We start from the raw sequence: 15,324 nt of genomic DNA on the forward strand, positions 1-15,324 counted from the left end.
TTTCATCCTGCAGGTGGAGAGGAACCGTGTTTATGCCCCCCACAAAATCCCTAAGGCTACAAGAGAAGACAAAGTGCAGCTGAAAGACCCTCGTCCTCCAGGTATTTTTGTATCTTATAATGAAAAGATTAAGAAGTCAGTTTATCATAGGAGTGCACTAACAATCTGCATCACCACTTATCGCAGCAATACAAATTGTAGTTACACCACTAGTTACCATGCTGGGTGGTTGGGTGGTGTGTACATATGCTGGTCTTTACAGTTACAGATTAGGCAAAGGAAGCAACTGACCCAGGAACAATAGGAACAAATTGGGGTTTACACTTCCAAACTATAATCCATTGACTAACTGAATCAAAATATATACCAGACATAGTAGTTACTGTACTATTTCTGTATTCTTTTCCACAGAGCCAGCCCATAAGGACCATAAGGACAAAGCCCCCAGTTCCAGTAACATTGGTCCTATGAGAAGCTCAGAGTAAGTATTTTGTGCAGATATCACATGAACAATAAGTAACAATGTGAATTATGAATAGAAATGTAAAATTATGAAAATTAGTGTCATTTATAGATAAGAATAGATTAAGAAGTATTTTTTAGCTATTACTATATAAATGTTAATCATAATACACCATAGTATGTAGCTATAGGTATATTATTATATTATACTAACCATAACTATTGTTACATTCTCTTGGAGTCCTTTAGGTGCAAATGTGTCTGTTTTCTCTTTTTAGGGCTTTGTTGCCTAAATTGTCATCCGTGGTTCCTATGCCAAGAAAAGACCTGGTAATACCTGAGGCCATGGTCCCTATGCCAAAAAAACACCTGGCAGTACCTGAGGCCTTGATCCATATGCCAAGAAAACAACTGTCGGTACCTGAGGCCGTGGTCCATATGCCAAGTAAACACCTGGCAATACCTGAGGTAAGTGCTTTCAGTGTCATTGTGGTTACTTACCTTTTCTTTTATGTTCTAGTATTTATATAACTCTTTGTCATACAATGTAATGCTTATTACACTGACATTTACATCTTATACAGTATTACTCCACAAGTGTCACAATTTATAAACAATATGAGAAAGAAAAAATAGGTTTCTTGTGATACAAATGATATTGCAAAAACATAGTCCATTATAATTGTAAATTAAATAAAAATAATTGGTAGTGGACAATTCCACGGCCGCAATTCAATTCGATGATGAATAGCCCCGGGAGAGAGCTGCCAGAGCTTTTCAATTCAGCCTGATGTTTGGCATGACTAAAGGATTTCTTCTCGCACCCTCCTGGGGGTGCGAGGAGAAATCTAACAAAAGTGCGCTAACAGCCTTGCGGCCGGCACTTTAGTCGGAGAATCCCGGCTCTCGCGACTAAACACCCATGTTAAGTCGCGAGAACTGTCATTCTCCAACTTAACAGCACGCTGAATTGAATCGCGGCCAATAAGATAAGCTAAATATATAAAACTAAGAAAAGTGAACAAAGGCATGAAAAACCTCCAGATAAAACTAGTACAACTAATTTATTCCAATTATATATAATATATCTAGTAATCTATTGTAGTATTATATAATTAAATACTGAAATTCTATTAGAAATTCAACTGCTAATTAAAATATGTTAGAATATCTACTACAGGCTCAATCAGTCATAAAAGCTACACCTGTGGTATTACATATCTGAGTGAGGACACGTAGGTTACCGATCCATAATCTTCTGTCTCCCTATTTTCTCTGAGTCTGCCGGTGCCCAGTAACTAACTCTCTGCTGTCACCCTTCCTCCTGCAGGTGAAGGCGCACCATCTGAGTCTGGCCCACAAGCTCCCTGAGGGTGCCAGGAAAATCAATGTTCAGCTGAGACTTGTCCCCCAGGTATTCTTGTACCATGTAATTAAAAGTTTAAGGGACCTATTCGTCAAATGATACATGGCCCGGTAACCATGCGGAAACGCTAGTTTCTGCATATTTAAGTTACCAGGCCATTCATCATCAGGGGCCCAATAGGATCCCCTTGGTATTCAGCAAACTCCGAAAACTGAAAGATGGCACTTGTTCTCGGAAGCAAACTCTAAAAACTTTCAGTTTTCGGAGTTTGCTGAATATCAGGTGGTCCATTTGGGACCCCTGATTATGAATAGCCTAAATATCTAGAAACTAGCATTTCCGCATAGTTACTGGGCCATTTATTGGTTGATGAATAGGCCCCAGTGTGAGGACATGTAGGTTACCCATCCATAATCTCTTGTCTTCCTGTTTTCTCTGTGTGTGCCGGTGCCCTGTAACTAACTCTCTGCTGTTTACCCTTCCTCCGACAGGTGGAGAGGAACCATGTATCTGCCCCCCACAAAATCCCTGAGGCACCAAGTGAAGACAAAGTGCAGGTGAAAGACCCTCGTCCTCCAGGTATTCTTGTTTCTTGTAATGAAAAGATTGAGGAGTTGGTTTATCATAGGAGTGCACTAAAAATCTGCATCACCACTTATCACAGCAATACAGATTGTTGTTACACGACAAGTTACCATGCTGGGTGGTTAGGAGGTATGTACATATGCTGGTCTTTATAGTTACAAATTAGGCAAAGGAAGCAACTGCCCCAGGAACAATATGAACAAATTGGGGTTTACGCTTCCAAACTAAAATACATTGACTAACTGAAGCAAAACATATACCAGACATAGTAGTAACTGTACTATTTCTATATTCTTTTCCACAGAGCCAGCCCATAAGGACAAAGCACCCAGTTCCAGTAACACTAGTCCTATGAGATGCTCCGAGTAAGTACTTTGTGCAGACATCACATGAACAATAAGTAACAATGTGATTTATGTATAGAAATGTAAAATTATGAAAATTAGTGTCATTTATAGATAAGAATAGATTGTTAAGAAGTATTTTTTTAGCTATTACTATATAAATGTTAATCATAATACACCATAATATGTAGCTATAGGTACATTATTATATTATACTAACCATAACTATTGTTACATTCTCTTGGAGTCCTTTAGGTGTAAATGTGTCTGTTTTCTCTTTTTAGTGCTTTGCTGCCTAAATTGTCATCCGTGGTTCCTATGCCAAGAAAAGACCTGGCAACACCTAAGCCCGTGGTCCCTATGCCAAAAGAACATCTGGCAATAACTGAGGCCTTGGTCCATATGCCAAAAAAATACCTGGCAGTACCTGAGGCCATGGTCCCTATGCCAAGAAAACACCTAGCAATTCCTGAGGTAAGTGCTTTCAGTGTTATTATGGTTACTTACCTTTTCCTTTATGTCATAGTATTTATATCTCTTTGTTATACAATGTAATGCTTATTACACTGACATTTACATCTTATATTACTCCACAAGTGTCACAATGTATACACAATATGAGAAAGGAAACTTAGGTTTATTATAATTCAAATGATCTTACAAAAATGTAGTCCATTATAATTGTAAATTAAATAAAAAAAATTGGTAGTGGACAATTCCATGGCCGCAATTCAATTCAAAGTGATGATGAATAGCCCTGGGAGGAAGCTCCCAGAGCTTTTCAATTCAGCCTGATGTTTGGCCCCACTAAAGGATTTCTTCTCACACCCTCCTGGGGTGCGAGAAGAAAACCGACAAAAGTGCGCTAACAGCCTTGCGGCCTGCACTTTAGTCGAAGAATGTCGGTTCTCGCGACTAAACACCCATGTCACCCGCACCAGCCTTCAGACAGTCCCCCAAAGGTAAACTGTGTCAAAAAATTAAAAAAAAAAACACTTAAGGACACCCCAAAAAATGACTTTGAAAAAGGGGGCAAAAATAAAAAAGTTAAAAACTAGTGAAATAGACTCCAAGTATGCCCCAGGTGTTTTTAAGATTGCAGGTGCATACAGCAGGTGGATTTTTCACAATAATTTTAACTTCAAATTAGCAACTTTTAAATATGCTTCACCCCATTTTCAAGTACCCCAAATTTGATGGGAATACTTCTTTTTGTCCAAAAAAAATTGCTAAATACTATTCTTCACCACTTAACCAAAAACGTAAACGGCACCTATTGAGCTAATTTAAAAAGCCCAAATACCTTCAGCAGGGCTATTCGGGGGTACCCATAGTGATCCTCCATATCTGTGCATCTTTTGGGGGGTGTCAGGCTGATTTCCCCAAATCTGACAGCACTTTTCGCCTGTTTCAGTTTCACCGGGTGCCGTTTTCGCCTACTTTCAAATTGAATATGGGCATATGCGGGGACGCACGTAATACTTTTCCGTCTACAAAACAGGCGAAGTAGGCGGAAAGTCCGGGAGGCGAAAAAGTATCGCCGGGCGAATCTAATTGAATACAGCTCTATATATAATATACCTAGTCATCCATTGAAATATTGTAGAATTAAATACTTAAATTCTATTATAAATTCAGCTACCAATTAAAATATGTTAGAAATTTGTTAGAAATATCTACTGTAGGCTCAAGCAGTCATAAAAGCTACACCTGTGGTATTACATATCTGTGTGAGGACACGTATGTTACCGATCCATAATCTTCTGTCTCCCTATTTTCTCTGAGTGTGCCGGTGCCCAGTAACTAACTCTCTGCTGTCACCCTTCCTCCTGCAGGTGAAGGCGCACCATCTGAGTCTGGCCCACAAGATCCCTGAGGGTGCCAGGAAAATCAATGTTCAGCTGAGACTTGTCCCCCAGGTATTCTTGTACCATGTAATTAAAAGTTTAAGGGGCCTATTCATCAAATGATACATGGCCCGGTAACCATGCGGAAACACTCCGCATATTTAAGTTACTGGCCCATTCATCATCAGGGGTCCGATAGGATCCCCTTGGTATTCAGCAAACTCCGTAAACTGAAAGATGGCACTTGTTCTCAGAAGCAAACTCTAAAACTTTCAGTTTTTGGAGTTTGCTGAATATCAGGTGGTCCATTTGGGACCCCTGATGATGAATAGCCCGGTAACCTAAATATATGGAAACTAGCATTTTCGTATGGTTACTGGGCCATTTATCGGTTGATGAATAGGCCCCAGTATTAGGACACGTAGGTTACCCATCCATAATATCTTGTCTCCCTGTTTTCTCTGAGTGTGCCAGTGCCAAATAACTTACTTTCTGCTCTTTACCCTTCCTCCTGCAGGTGGAGAGGAACCGTGTTTGTGCCCCCCACAAAATCCCTGAGGCAACAAGTGAAGACAAAGTGCAGCTGAAAGACCCTCGTCCTCCAGGTATTCTTGTTTCTTGGAATGAAAAGATTGAGGAGACGGTTTATCATAGTTGTGCATTAACAATCTGCATCACCACTTATCGTAGCAATACAGATTGTAGTTACACCACAAGTTATAATGCTGGGTGGTTAGGAGGTACTGTATGTACATATGCTGGTCTTTACAGTTACAGATTAGGCAAAGGAAGCAACTGACCCAGGAACAATAGGAACAAATTGGGGTTTACGCTTCCAAACTATATTCCATTGACTAACTGATGCATAACATACAGTATACCAGACATAGTAACTGTACTATTTCTATATTATTTTCCATAGAGCCAGCCCATAAGGACAAAGCCCCCAGTTCCAGTAACACTGGTCCTATGAGATGCTCTGAGTAAGTACTTTGTGCAGATATCACATGAACAATAAGTAATAATGTGATTTATGGATAGAAATGTAAAATTATGAAAATTAGTGTCATTTATAGATAAGAATAGATTGTGATGAAGTATTTTTTAGCTATAACTATATAAATGTTAATCATAATACACCATAATATGTAGAATAATACTAATCTTAGCTATTGTTACATTCTCATCTAGTCCTTTAGGTGCAAATGTGTCTGTTTTCTTTTTTTAGAGCTTTGCTGCATATACTGCACCCTGTGGTCCCTATGCCAAGAAAACATCTGGCAGTACCTGAGGCCGTGGTCCCTAGGCCAAGAAAACACCTGGCAGTACATGAGGCCATGGTCTCTAGGCCAAGAAAACACATGGCAATACCTGAGGTAAGTGATTTCAGTGTCATTGTGGTTTACTTACCTTTTCCTTTTGTTCTAGTATTTAGATATTTCTTTGTCATACAATGTAATGCTTATTACACTGACATTTACAGCTTATATGTTGTAAATGAAATAAAAATAATTGGTAGTGAACAAGTCCATGGCCGCTATTTAAATCAAAGTGATGATGAATAGCCCCCGGAGGGAGCTACCAGAGCTAATCAATTCAGCCTGATGTTTGGCCCGACTAAAGGATTTTTTCTCGCATGCTCCTGGGGTGCGAGGAGAAACCCGACATAAGTGCGCTAACAGCCTTGCAGCCGGCACTTTAGTCGGAGAATGCCGGTTCTCGTGACAAAACACCCATGTTAAGTCGCAAGAACCGCTATTATCTGACTTAACAGTGCGCTGAATTGAATCATGGCCAATAAGATAAGCTAAATATAAAATACTAAGAAATGTGAACAAAGCCATGAAAAACCTCCAGATAAAACTAGTACAACAAATGTATTCCAATTATATATAATATAATACTGAAATTCAGCTACCAATTAAAATATGTTAAAAATATCTACTACAGGCTCAATCAGCCATAAAAGCTACACCTGTGGTATTACATGTCTGTGTGAGGACACGTAGGTTACCCATCCATAATCTTCTGTCTCCCTGTTTTCTCTGAGTGTGCCGGTGCCCAGTAACTAACTCTCTGCTGTCACCTTTCCTCCTGCAGGTGAAGGCGCACAATCTTGAGTCTGGCACACAAGATCCCTGAAGGCGCCAGAGCAACCAATGTTCAGCTGAGACTCGTCCCCCAGGTATTCTTGTACCATGTAATTAAAAGTTTAAGGGATCTGTTTATCATAGTTTTGGACTAACAATCTGCATCACAGCTTATCGCATCAATACAAATTGTAGTTACTCCGCAAGTTACCATGCTGGGACAGTTGGGACGTGTGTACATATGCTGGTCTTTACAGCTGTGCAATATATATATAAAAAAGGCTGCCTTGAGGTATGCTGTAATGGAGAGGTGTATACTGCATAGGACTGGAATACAGATTAGGCAAAAGAAGGGACTGACCTGGGAACAATAGGAACAAGTAGTGGTTTATACTTACAAACTATAATCCATTGAATAACTGATGCACAACATATACCAGACACAATAGTAACTGTATTATTTCTGTATTATTTTCCATAGGGCCGGACTGGAAGGACAACAGGCTCAGTTCCAGGGATATTGTTCTTATGAGATGCACGTAAGTACTTTGCGCTGATAACACATGAACAATATGTTACAATGGGAATTATGGATAAAAATTGAACATAATGAAAAATAGTGTTATTTCTAGATAAGAATAGATTATTATGAAATATTTTTAGCTAGTTCTATTTAAATGTTCATCATATACCATAACAGGGCCATAACTAGGGTGCAACATGCCCTGAGGGTGGAACCAGCTGCCCGACACAATCTCTATATGCCACTGGGCGCCCGCTGCTATGTATTAGTAGCAGTGCACCTGGCTACATTACTGTAGCTGCAGCCCTGTCCGTCACTCTCTGGTTGCTCCGCCTCCTGACCCGTCTGCAGTGACAGGAGAGATGTCATGACGTCTCTCCTCAGCTCCCACAGTTCCAAGAGAAGCTGTTTGCTGGAAGTTGGAACATGGGCGTGTAGGAGATGGTGGCAGCAGCAGGCAGCGTGACAGGTCCGGCACCAGTATCCTACATAGAAGGGCCCAGTGTGAGTGCCACTTTGACACACTGGACTCCAGTGCACAGTCACAGCAGGTAAATAGGTTACAAATATCAAAGTACCCTCATACTGACAGTTAAACCATTTTAACGATAGTAAAGATAATATCAAAAATGTAAATTATGTATGCAGCAGTTTCAGGGACTCACTGGAACCACATATATTATACTATATTACTTTACACCATGGGGATATTTTTCATCTACACAACAGATTTCATGTCAGTAATCTGATGTAAGCACACCACTGCCAGCCTCTACTATCAGGGAATGGTGTCCTACAGAGAATAATAATTGTGTTCTTCCATCTATGGGCCTGATTCACTACAGATCGCAATACTGTGTATGCACGCAGTTCAACTGCGATAACAAGCTAATCCACCATGATCGCAATGCAAACTCGGCACTACATAAAGATGCCCACTTTACCATACACACAACCATAATACTCAGCAATAGCAAAACCATTGGTACAAAAACGAGTACCACCGGACCCATACACACACTTGCACAAGCCCTGACCTTACTCAGGAATTGCTGATAGCCACGCATGCTATGAGGCCTCAGGCTGCATATGGCTTCGCAGTGACTAATTTATGCATGCCCCTGAAACAGCGTGCAAATGCACTGGCACGCCTGCATTTCCCCGACCCCCCCATCACCACCCACAAACGGCACTTCCTGTCAATCACTCTGCAATGGGTCTGTGTAGCCTCTGCGATTGCAGTCCTGATCACAGTGTACAGCTCGCACATGCACAGAACGCATCAATCGGATGATTGCATGCGTATTTTCAACTGCGATCCAAGCTGAATCAGGCCCTATGTACTTACCTTCCAGCATTTAAATACACAAAATGGGGAAAACAATATTAACAGCCAAGAGCCCCAGGACCAGACTGGTACAGTACCATTTGTCATGGCCCCTCCAGTGTTGCAAACTAACAGTAATATCAAAATATGATGGGGGGGCACCGATGCTCCTTTTCGCTCAGGGCACCACAATGTCTAGTTACAGCTTTGCCATAATATCTAGTTATGGATCCCATTCATATACTAATCTTTGCATTTCAGTAACTATCATATTACATTTTACTTAAAGGCGTGCCAAACGGTCAAAACGGGCGTTTATTGGGAGTGCATAATTAACATAGCAGCGTCATCGGCCACGTCACTTAGTTGTCTCTTAGCCTGAACTGTTCGCATGATTGTGGTAGGAAAATCCAACCACAAGCACTGCGAGCAGTTCAGCCTTTCGATGCACTCGATTAATCTAATAAATAGTGGAGATGACGTATGATGCGAACGGCCAGGCGGCGTCTTTACAAAATAGCGAGCGCATATTTCATTCACTCGCTCAGACATAGAGGCGTCAACAGACCGCAAAGAGCGAGCGCTCTATTTAAATATCCGGCCCATTTTTCTGAACGAGCGAGCGCAAATAGCGTCCGGCTCTGAATGAGGTCCATAGTCCATTATAGTTGTAAATGAAATTATAATTGTCAGATTACATTTATTGTGTCCAGTAGTGGACAGGACCATTAGATAAGCTACATATATAAAACTAAGAAATGTGAACATAAGCATGAAAACCTCCAAATAAAACTGGAAAAACTGATACATTCCAATAATATATCTAGTCATTCATTATAATGTTTTAGAATGAAGCTATGCTTGTAGTAAAATATGCTCTTTTATTTCTATTTAATTAATACTGCCCTTGAGGATATCAGAGTAGTTACCCTTCCCACCTCCTCCCCAAATCCTTACCCTCTTCATGTCACCCCTTTGTGCCACTACTTCAATCTGTTCCCTGTTGAATGTAAGCTCTCTTTAGCAGGGCCTTCCGTCCTTTTAGCTACTATACTAAAAGAGTACATTCTGGTCAGTACTATGCAGCACCCCTTCATTTAAAAGTTCTCAGTCACATATATATTGCGGATCTTAATTTTTCCATATATAATTAGATCTTAGTATATCAATAACCATTCTTCATTACACACAGGAATAGTTATATAATATGTAGATGAATACACCATATCCACACTTAGCCACTCCATGGGGTTTAAAAGACAGTTTTATAGAGCAAGATCTATTAGGGACAGTGTCCCAAATACTCAGGAGAACCTCCAGATGAAGTGATGAGCTCACTTATTCTCAATTTGGGAAAAAATCCTGTGTCCAAACAAGATATCCCAAGGTGGAGATTATCTGCATGTATAAGGAATCCAATCTGGTGGCCAGTATACTAAGCAGACCCCAATCTGGTGGCCAGTATACTAAGCAGACCCCAATCTGGTGGCCAGTATACTAAGCAGACCCCAATCTAGTGGCCAGTATACTAAGCAGACCCCAATCTGGTGGCCAGTACACTAAGCAGACCCCAATCTGGTGACCAGTATACTAAGCAGACCCCAAACTGGTGTCCAGTATACTAAGCAGACCCCAATCTGGTGGTTAGTATACTAAGCAGACCCCAATCTGGTGGCCAGTATGCTAAGCAGACCCCAATCTGGAGGCCAGTATACTAAGCAGACCCCGATCTGGTGGTTAGTATACTAAGAAGACCACAATCTGGTGGCTAATATAGAATGCAGATACTCAATTAGGTATGTGTTGTATAAAACAGTCACATAATCTGATGGCTAGTGTATAGTAGATATCCAGTGTAATTGTCTGTGCATTAAACAAGCTGCAAAGATGGGTTATTAATTTATCGACTACACTTTATTCAGGTTTCATCAGTGGGGGTGGGGTGGGACAATAAGACAAGACGCTGGGTAGATATCCTTTGACCCTGTATCTGTATATGTGTCACGACCAGGGTTTCCCGGCATAGGGGATGACGAGTAATACCTGTGAGGATGCTATGGCGAGGGATATCTGGCGGTGGCACTGGTGTCTGGTGGGGTGCATTGGCTGCGCATAGTCCTGTGTGGGCATACTGTCACTCTGGTTAGGACTAGTGGTGCTTCCGTTCCATTCTGGCATGGGCACCGCCATCTTGCCTCCAGACATGTGACCTAGTTGCCCTATCCTGGTGTGTAACATGCTCTCTCTAGCCTGTCACTGGGTATTTAAGGGAGTGCAGAGCTTCCTTTCATTGCCAGTGCAACGTGTTTCTCAGCGCATGCTGAGAGTTCCTGAGCTTGTCCACCTGCCTGTTGGATCTCTGCCTAAGCCTGCTTTACCTGACCTGCTCCATACACTGCTGGAATCCCCTGCCTCCTCCTATTGCCTCTCCCTTGCCTGAGTACCTGTGTCAGCTGTTACCCTGCCTCCACTTACATTTCCTCTGAACATTTTCACTTCAGCCTGCAATTCACTTCAGCCTGCAATTCACTTCAGCCTCACAAAATCTGGAATACTGGACTGCCTTCTGTTACCACTACCTGGACTTTTTCCTATTGCATCACTACAGTTCTCCAGTTGCACTTTAGTGCTAAACCCGGACTTTCTGTTTTGCCACATTCATGTCTGTTAAGCCACTCATTAAAAACTCCATGTTTACTTTTAAACCTGCTCCAGTCTCTGCTCCTATTACCACCCCGGGTCCACAACAAAACCAGAACCTAACAATATGCTATTGGTTATACCAACATTATGCTGTATTTTTCCCATTTCTGTCAATGGACATTCCAGTGGCCCATTTCTTGCAATGGAGCTCTGTGCTACACATAGATACTCTATTGAAATCAATAGAAAATGAATTGACCGGAATGGCGCCTCATAGCATTTTTTCTTTATTTCTTGCGGATTACACATTATGAAGAGTTCCTATACATTACAAGAAGAAAAAAATCAATGTGACTGCCAATTAAAAAGATTTTCCTGTAGATAAAAATATTTAAAATGTATTTGCCTTAAAAATTAAGAAGATCCCATTGGATGACAAATTAAAAATATTTTCCTGTGGATTCCATGTACTGTATAACACAATCCCATTGGATTGCAAATTAAAAATTGGGATAAAAATGACTAGTTTTTTTACATGACAACTCTGATTACTTACACTTTGTCATTACATACTTTTCATTAGAAGTCTTTGGGAAATTGTATTCTGGTTAAAATTTTCCTGTCATTGCTGTTATATTTAGAGTATTCTCACTATTGTTAAAACATAAATGTTTAATTCTTCCTATGAATTGATGATCTGAAACTTTAATTGAACTCTCTTTAGATCAAGACTACAGCTCGCTGTAGCGCACGTACTGTCATCCATCTGGAATGTGCCCATAGAAGGTGATGAAAAGATCCGCTTGGGCTGAGGCAGTCACCTTGCTGCATTGTCCAATAACACCATCGGCCACTTATCAAATAACATCTTACCAATTAAATAAACATCATTGGTGATATTAGTGGTTTCAATTCATTACATTTCATAATTGAATTTTATTGTATCCTTATTTTATTGTATTTCTTTTGTAACATTATTATTAGATCGTATAATGTTTATGTTAGAGCAGTAGCAGTAGAGAGATAATAAGACCATTAGAACTTGAGGTCTTCACCAGCAAGCTTCCTTTCCCTTACAGCAAGACGTGCTTAAGCCCTGGGGATCATACGGTCTACATTTCCCATCCCACAAACTCACTAATATACAGTATAGTAGGTTTTGGACTGTGGGAGGGGAATTTAGGCAACATCCTGGAGCACACATTGCCACTGCTCAGAATCCCGGCACAGGAATCTCAACAGGAGTCAAAATCAGGGTTAGGTTTAGGGTTATGTACTAATGGGAGGGTAAGGCATAGGCTCTAGGGGGGTAGAGTTGGGGTTAGGCTACGGGGGAGATGGTTAGGCTGCGGTGGTTGGAAGTGTTGATGTTCGACTTCGGGAGGGAGGAGTTAGGGTTAAGCTGCAGGAAAGGTGGGTTAGGGTTAAAGGATTTCAGCACCAGGATTCTGAATGTCGGCATTGCATGTGCTGAGATCGCGTACGCAACCTGTGGGAGGAAACAAGGCACCTGGGGGAAATCACACAAAGATGAGGAGGAAGATGTGGGAGAAAGTTTCAACAAGACACATATCATGCAGACTGTTCAACACTAAATTTGACATTATTTTTTTAGTTATTAAATTCATCCTGCCAGGACACTGCCCCCACACTGTCAGGTACTGGCCACAGTGATCGGGACACAGCAACAGCCAGAAGGAGGAGGTGGGGTGCCGCCAGCTGGACACAGCAGTAGCTGCGGTTTAGTTCCAGCAGCAGCGGATCCTGCTTCCATGGAGGTTAACGGTTGCCTTGCAGCCGCCGTGGGTGTGGGGGGGGTGATGCCGGCTTCCCGATCACTGCTGACCACAGTTATCAGGACACAGCAGCAGCCACGGCTACCAGGAGCAACGGCTGCTGCAACTTTTGAATTCATGGCTGCTCTGCAGCTGCGCCAGAAGGGGGGTACTGCCGGCTTGTCAATCACTGTTGATTGAGGGGGTGCTACTGTCAGTCACACTGCAAATAAATAGTTGCTGCGGGAGACTATGGTGATGGTCTGTGATGCATGCGCAGTGTGACTCAGAAGCGTGCGCGGTTTACTGATCGCTCAACTGCAAAAACATCGGCTTAGTATACAACTCTGAATCAGGCCCTAAATACCCTGTGGGGCGTGACATGTTATGTGACATGATATGCTCTCTCTGGTAGGTGGCTGTCACTGTTATATGTATATACTGTACTGATTTGTTTTTATGTGAGTACATCTAATAAAGATATATTTTGCCTTTTAAAGCTGGTATCACGCTATATACGTGTTTATGTTTATATCAGACATCCCATATGGGAAAGTGTGAAAGAATCAATTGAGATACGCTTGAAACCAAGAATCCAATGTATGGGCATTACCATACGGTGCTATTTCTTTTATATTAAAGGTGCATCTATTGTAATGTTTATCCTAAACAGATATGGGAGCTGATGCACCTCTTTCCAGCACTATTACTTAAGAGAGGCCTCTCACTGGGTGTGAGTGTGGAACACAGAGTGAACTCTTAAATCCGCTTAAGTCAGAGGTTCCCAAACTCTGCCATTACAGTGCAGGTTTTAAGGATATCCATGTTTAATTATAGGTGACTTAATTAGTACAGCAGTCAATTTGATTAAACCATCTGGGTTCAAGCATGTATATCCTTAAAATCTGGACTGTAATGGAGGCGTTTGGGAATCACTGCTATGTTATTACCCTATGAACGTTTTTGCTTTTTACTTCCCTTAAGTTAACAATCGGAAGAGAAAGAAAAAAAAAGGAGACCTCTGGAGAAACTCATCATTAGATGTCTAAGGTGCCCATTTATCAATGATCAGCTCAGTGTGATCTGGGCGCAATATTAGTGCTGATGATCGCATTGCAGTAAGCGATCATACCGGCCGAGTGTATTAAAGAGCACCCGTAGGTACAGGGGCTCCGAGTGAAGTGACCAACTCAGCGGTCATTCCTGTGCCAGGACTTCTGTGCATATATGGTCTACAGACCACACATGTGCGGCAGCAGATATAGGAGATACATACAGAAACTTGAACAAATTGTGCTCTGTTGCCTACATCCCAAAGATCATTCTTGACCCATCTGGCACAGCGAATATTACTGTATTGTATTCTTTCGTGAAAATTACATGTGTCATGTTTTTAAGGCAGGCATGTTCCTTTCAGTGTCATGCAAAGTGTCATTAAAGCGCACTCACCAGCTTCCTTTATTTGTAACCATCTCCTTGGCTCTAGCTCTATTAACCGAGCCCTAATTTTCCATTAGTATTACAAAATTATAATTTATTTATCTGTCATTTATTTAACATGTATGTTGTTTGTGAGATCAGAAGGACAGAACCGTCCATCCTTTTTGCTAATATGTGTTTCTTTTGTTATACTACCATATGCATACGCATTGTAGGATGGGATTTTGTCTTATGCGTTTGCCTGTACCAAAAATAGCCCTGCAGATCCAGGTATATTTTATCCCCCACCTTCTGTCTAACAGTGAGCCTGATTCACTACAGATCGCAATACTGCGTACACACGCAGTTCAACTGAGATAGCAAGCTAATCCATTGTGATCACAATGCAAACTCAGCACAACATAAGGACGCCCACTTTACCATACACACATCCGTAATGTTTTGCAGTATAGCTAAACCATTTTTACAATCGAGTACTATCACAGTCTCATGCACACTTGCACAAGCCCTGACCTTACTCGGGAATTGCTAAAAACCACACGCGCTATGAGACCTCGCACTACGTATGGCATCGCAGTGGCTAATTTATGCATGCCTCTGCAATGGCGTGGAAACGCACTGGCACACCTGTGTTTCTCCGACTACCCCCTTGTCATCACCCAAAAACTGTGCCTCCTATTGATAACGCAGGAATATGAGGTCGTACATATTCCTTCAGCAATTCACGAATATATGCATGTTTATGTTCATTTATTTTTCCCTATATTGCAATGTAGAATATATAAAAAATGTTTAAGATAATATTCAGTATTAGTATAGTTGTGTGAGGTGCAGCTGGGTCGCATTTGTCAAATGGTCTCAGCCCTGGAGGGGATTAAGGCCTACCCTTTCCTCTCTAAAGTAAATAAATGAGTCCCTGTTG

The 15,324-nt window shown here is 41.3% G+C and overlaps 1 protein-coding gene and 1 long non-coding RNA gene across 2 annotated transcripts; both read left to right on the forward strand.

Moving 5' to 3' along the window:
- Nucleotides 1–807: 807 nt before the first annotated feature.
- Nucleotides 808–2,782, forward strand: LOC148541987 (uncharacterized). The gene is made up of 4 exons (XM_088476730.1): nucleotides 808–930; nucleotides 1,793–1,876; nucleotides 2,320–2,407; nucleotides 2,718–2,782. The coding sequence occupies exons 1-4, from the start codon at nucleotides 808–810 to the stop codon at nucleotides 2,780–2,782; spliced, it is 360 nt and encodes a 119-aa protein (XP_088332856.1).
- A 3,056-nt stretch (nucleotides 2,783–5,838) lies between these two features.
- On the forward strand, nucleotides 5,839–12,031 carry LOC148541988 (uncharacterized). The gene is made up of 4 exons (XR_015878513.1): nucleotides 5,839–5,980; nucleotides 6,705–6,789; nucleotides 7,176–7,233; nucleotides 11,912–12,031. It is a non-coding gene; the product is annotated as an uncharacterized LOC148541988 (long non-coding RNA).
- Nucleotides 12,032–15,324: the final 3,293 nt, after the last annotated feature.

The sequence above is a fragment of the Taudactylus pleione genome, unplaced genomic scaffold, assembly GCF_031769625.1.
Source record: "Taudactylus pleione unplaced genomic scaffold, aTauple2 ptg000016l, whole genome shotgun sequence".
Lineage (NCBI taxonomy): Eukaryota > Metazoa > Chordata > Amphibia > Anura > Myobatrachidae > Taudactylus > Taudactylus pleione.